This window comes from Loa loa (genome assembly GCF_000183805.2).
Source record: "Loa loa unplaced genomic scaffold supercont3.47, whole genome shotgun sequence".
Lineage (NCBI taxonomy): Eukaryota > Metazoa > Nematoda > Chromadorea > Rhabditida > Onchocercidae > Loa > Loa loa.
The window spans coordinates 275087-279325 of record NW_018108227.1 but is presented as its reverse complement, the minus strand read 5'-3'; the positions used below and the strand labels follow the sequence as shown (position 1 = coordinate 279325).

Genomic DNA, 4239 nt, shown 5'->3' with positions numbered 1-4239 from the left:
CAGGAAAATATCAGGTAAATTAATGGTACTGTTCAGCAGAGGTTGAAATAAATAAAAACTAATTTTTCGTTATTGCTTGATCTTTGTTATCATTGGAAATTTTCGAATTTCAAAAATTTACTCCCTTAAAGTAGATATTCTGTTTCATTCTTCTTTTTCTTTTATATCAATTTCTAAATATGGTTTATGCGAAAATTTTCTACAAAAGTATTGATTCAACATCGACGGACCAATGATGTCGTCTTGATTTGACTACTTTTAATCTGGAATTCATTTCTCTTTTGATATAATTCAGTTGATTCCTTCTGTCCAATCTCTTACATAGGTTAAAGAATTTTCTTCGAAAATGGGAAATTTCTTGCCAGCATGCCAAAAGGTCGATAACTGCCTTCGAAATTTTTATTTCCCAACGATCTTTTCTGATTCTCTGTAGCGTTAATTTGCTTCAAAAATTGGGGCGTAGACAAAATTTTGAGGATTTCGAGAACGGTGAATTTTGCTTCTATGCCTGATCTTTACCTCTTCTCCAGTTTTTTGATAGTGTGTCCCATCGAAGATTTCTTAATTTATGCTCTTTTATTGTATCCCATTGCGCATACATTACTTCATCTGAGATTCTGAAATGGTGTATCAGAAGCATACAAATGTGAAATGTACATATTGTAAATTAATCAAGCCGTCTTTGTCTCATTATAATTTGAGGACTGAAGTGGACGATCAAAAAGGCATGGTGACATGAAGAGAAGTGGTGTACAAACATTACATGGCCTGAGCAGTTCATCGGCTGGTGAACTAATTGGATGGATGCCTTGCTTTCTCCTACTTCCCTCCTCCTCCTTCTTCCTTTCATTAGGGAATCACCACAATGTAATTCCAAGCCCAGTGCATTTAACAATATTAAATTCATCGCTCACTAGTCTCAGAACAGATGAAACGATAAGGACATCCTCCAATTGGGGTTCGGGGTTGTGGAAAGCAAGCCACTGGTCCGTTTCGCCAAAATTTGCTCCAAAACCAACCAACAATTTTTGTTGAGGACACGAAACGTTCATAGTTCCCAGAAGAGGTGTGATGCTTTTTTATAATGCTCTCATTTTCTACATCATCTATTTTCGTCAATTTTTGAACTGCAATAAGGTGGATGAAAGCTGAACGAACTATATTTTGCAATTTTCGAACCACGAATTCATTCCATCATATCCTTATGTATCACATACTCAAGGACCATTAAGAATTGATTTATGCATCAACTACCACATTCTACTCGAGGTGTTGTAGCTGCTTTCATTGTTGGTCAAATGACCGCTAGAATTTTATGGTCCGCAATTCAGAGCTTTATATTATAACATGGGAGAAATTCAATTATAAAAATTTATCAAATTCAACTGCCATTTTATAATGGTAAGGGCTGTTGTTTCCATGGAGAAAACATTTTCGAAAATCATTTTCAATCGTTTTCCCAACTAAACAAATATTTTAAGCATTGCTCCAAAAAGCTCCTTGAGGACTCAACCTATGCTTTCTGGGACCGAATCACTGTCAAATGCAGAAGCAACACTTGTTTTCACCAGCAATTTATAACTACTCTTCATAATTCAGAGTTTGGTCTGATGCAGCGCCTCAGCTCATGGTTTGAGCAGTTGCCTTTACGACGTCGTGGATCTTCTCGCCGATCAGAAAATTGCCCTTCGGGATTACACCCACACAAAAGGCAATCCAAATCAGCAGCACCGCGACTTCATTACAGCGTTAGTGCCGTACAGAGTCATAATTATCGAGACCATTCTGTTGATGTCCTGACACAGTCTGTGGTCATTAATGACCAGCTGCATGGTTGGTAGTATTTTGCGTTACTGAACAAATATAGTAATTCTCGATTTTAAAATGAAGTTTGAACAAAACAATGATCAGAAACTGCTTGTAACCTTTTAGAAATATTAATTCTAGACTGTTCAGCTATAATTTTATAATCCTCATTTGTGTGTATATTGTGACCACATGACATTATTATTTCATTCCTAGGATTTCCCTGATGTGCTTGCTGTGTTACGACCTGAGATAGCATAACATCCATTTTTGGCCTATTATGAAGCACCGTAGAATCAATTCCCAATTGTTAGGAGAAGCAAGTTAAGAGAAGTTGTGTGCAGCACGTATATTTTCATTTACTCAATTATTTCACCTTACTTTTCTTCCATTGCAGTAATAAAGCCGTCTTCTTGGAACAGGCAAGAAACGGTAACTCACTCATATCGCAACAGTTCCAAACCTGCCACATCCTTCTCCCAATCATTCTTCACACCAACTAGTTGTGGACGAAAGGTATGCTTCCATAATCTTCATGGACTAGATCTATTTATAAATAAAATCTAAAAAAGTTAACTAGATTTACATTGAATCTATAAACATTTCTTTAGTAATGAGCAAACAAACAGAACTAAAGCCGATCTGATCCGGTTTAATTCGATTCAATTTCAAGTATCTGAATTGAACTGATTTGCTTGCTGTTATCTTGCTCTTTCTTTCCACAAATCAGTTTGTCTCGAATTTTTCAAACCATATTTTTAGAACATACGCACAAATCCGTGGATTTCACACAGCCGCCCACTGATTCAGACCAATGCTTATCATGGACCGAAATCCGCAGATAAATCGATGTGTGCGTCGATAGATCGTATGGCATCATTTCGCATCAGCAATATGGATGAAAGTATTTACAGTTCCGGTTATGGCAGTCAAGATAGCAGGTGCAGAGTGTTCCATTTTCCTTTTGGATGAAGTAATTTTCTCAAGATATCTATAGAATTCCTAAGGTTCAGGTGCGATTCACTTCACAACATCATTAAAAGTCAAAATGGAATGCTCGTGAAAAAAAATCCTAAAACTAAACAGAATAAGGTTCATTTCTATTTGAAATAGCAAGAAGATGTGGAGAAGAGATTTCCTCCACTTACCAAGTTCTTGAATTCTTCTAACTGTAAGCTCTTATTCCGTTATTCAGTCCGGAATCGTCAGTGCATTCACCGGATTGGCAACCATCAGTCGCAACTGCAAAGTATAGTCGATTAGAGGATAAAGCGGTGGAATGCAATTCAATTGATGTGGATGAAGCTTTAGGGCTAGATTTGGAAAACAAATTGGAAATGGAGGATCTAAAAACAATTGATGCTGACGATCGGTTTCGCAAAGACGACGAGCATCTATATTATGAACTAGAGGTCTGCTCTTACGCGTTAATTGGAAATTACCAGTGAATTCTATCAGCTATAATGAAAATGACTTCCTCAACCTTAACTATGATTACACCAACATGCAGCTACCATCCACTCAATTCACAAGCCACTTAGTACAGAGATTTTCACAATAGTCCTGATTGAGTGACACAATCAGTCACTGCTTCCAGCACATGAAAATGAAATTTAGCAAATCTGTATTTAACCCTGTGCTTGGCGGCGACTTGTTAGATTTCGAGCATTGTCGTTGGGATACGACGATGTGTCCGGCTGGAGAGAGAAAATCGAAATCTTTGTCCCAGTGCTGACTTGATAGTATTCAAGATTATATGAAATAATTTAGAGTTTTGAATTGTAGGTCTTCAACCACTTATCATCGCTACTGGATAACCAGACCTATTCGCCGAATTTGGAAATTGCTAGCTCATCAGGTGGATCGCTGCATTCCCCCCAATGTTTATTACCAGTTTACACCCAGCCAAATCGTGCCCATCATAGCCCACATTATTGCCACTGTGAACGAGAAGGATGTGAGGAGGACCAAGTGACTGAGTATCCGAACGTGGCGTCCAGCTTCATTTATATTCCTTGTCCTAACTATAGGCCGCCACCCAAATTTCACCCTCCTCCTCCACCATTTACCACCACCACCACCACCACCACCACCACCACCACCACCACCACCACCACCACCGCCACCACCACCACCACTTCCTCTACAAACAAACGATCTAGAAAAAGTTGAGCTGGATTTCCTGACTGAACTGGATGCGCAGATTGCTGAATTGCAGGTAATTAGCTTTTCTTGCATTCGAAGGCTTAGAGTTCCCGTTTTCTTCTTTCGGACTGTGCTGCATAGAATTGCTGGGAGTTTGCATTAAATTAGCTAAGTTTTGTAGCGATTCCAAAGCTTGTCTAATGCAATCTGTGGATAATTTAAATAGCCATTTAATTGATGCTTGAATAAACTGCAACGACTTGGTTGCTGGCACATGGAAAGGGAATG

General features: G+C 38.5%; 2 protein-coding genes across 2 annotated transcripts in view; one reads left to right on the top strand and one right to left on the bottom strand.

Annotated features, from left to right (window-relative positions):
• Positions 1-903: 903 nt before the first annotated feature.
• On the bottom strand, positions 904-1288 carry LOAG_10193 (hypothetical protein; the record flags this gene model as incomplete). Its single annotated transcript, XM_003145719.1, has 2 exons — positions 904-1127; positions 1255-1288. 2 exons carry the CDS (start codon positions 1286-1288, stop codon positions 904-906), a joined length of 258 nt encoding a protein of 85 aa, XP_003145767.1.
• A 322-nt stretch (positions 1289-1610) lies between these two features.
• LOAG_12544 (hypothetical protein) overlaps positions 1611-4239 on the top strand; it is a gene marked incomplete at its 5' end in the record, with an annotated part of 3478 nt that continues 849 nt past the window's right edge. Inside the window, 6 exons of the mRNA XM_020448557.1 lie at positions 1611-1833; positions 2204-2322; positions 2569-2747; positions 3002-3218; positions 3592-3763; positions 3837-4024. Coding sequence (XP_020301311.1) covers positions 1611-1833; positions 2204-2322; positions 2569-2747; positions 3002-3218; positions 3592-3763; positions 3837-4024 — 1098 coding nt within the window. The remainder of the gene's footprint in view (positions 1834-2203; positions 2323-2568; positions 2748-3001; positions 3219-3591; positions 3764-3836; positions 4025-4239) is intronic.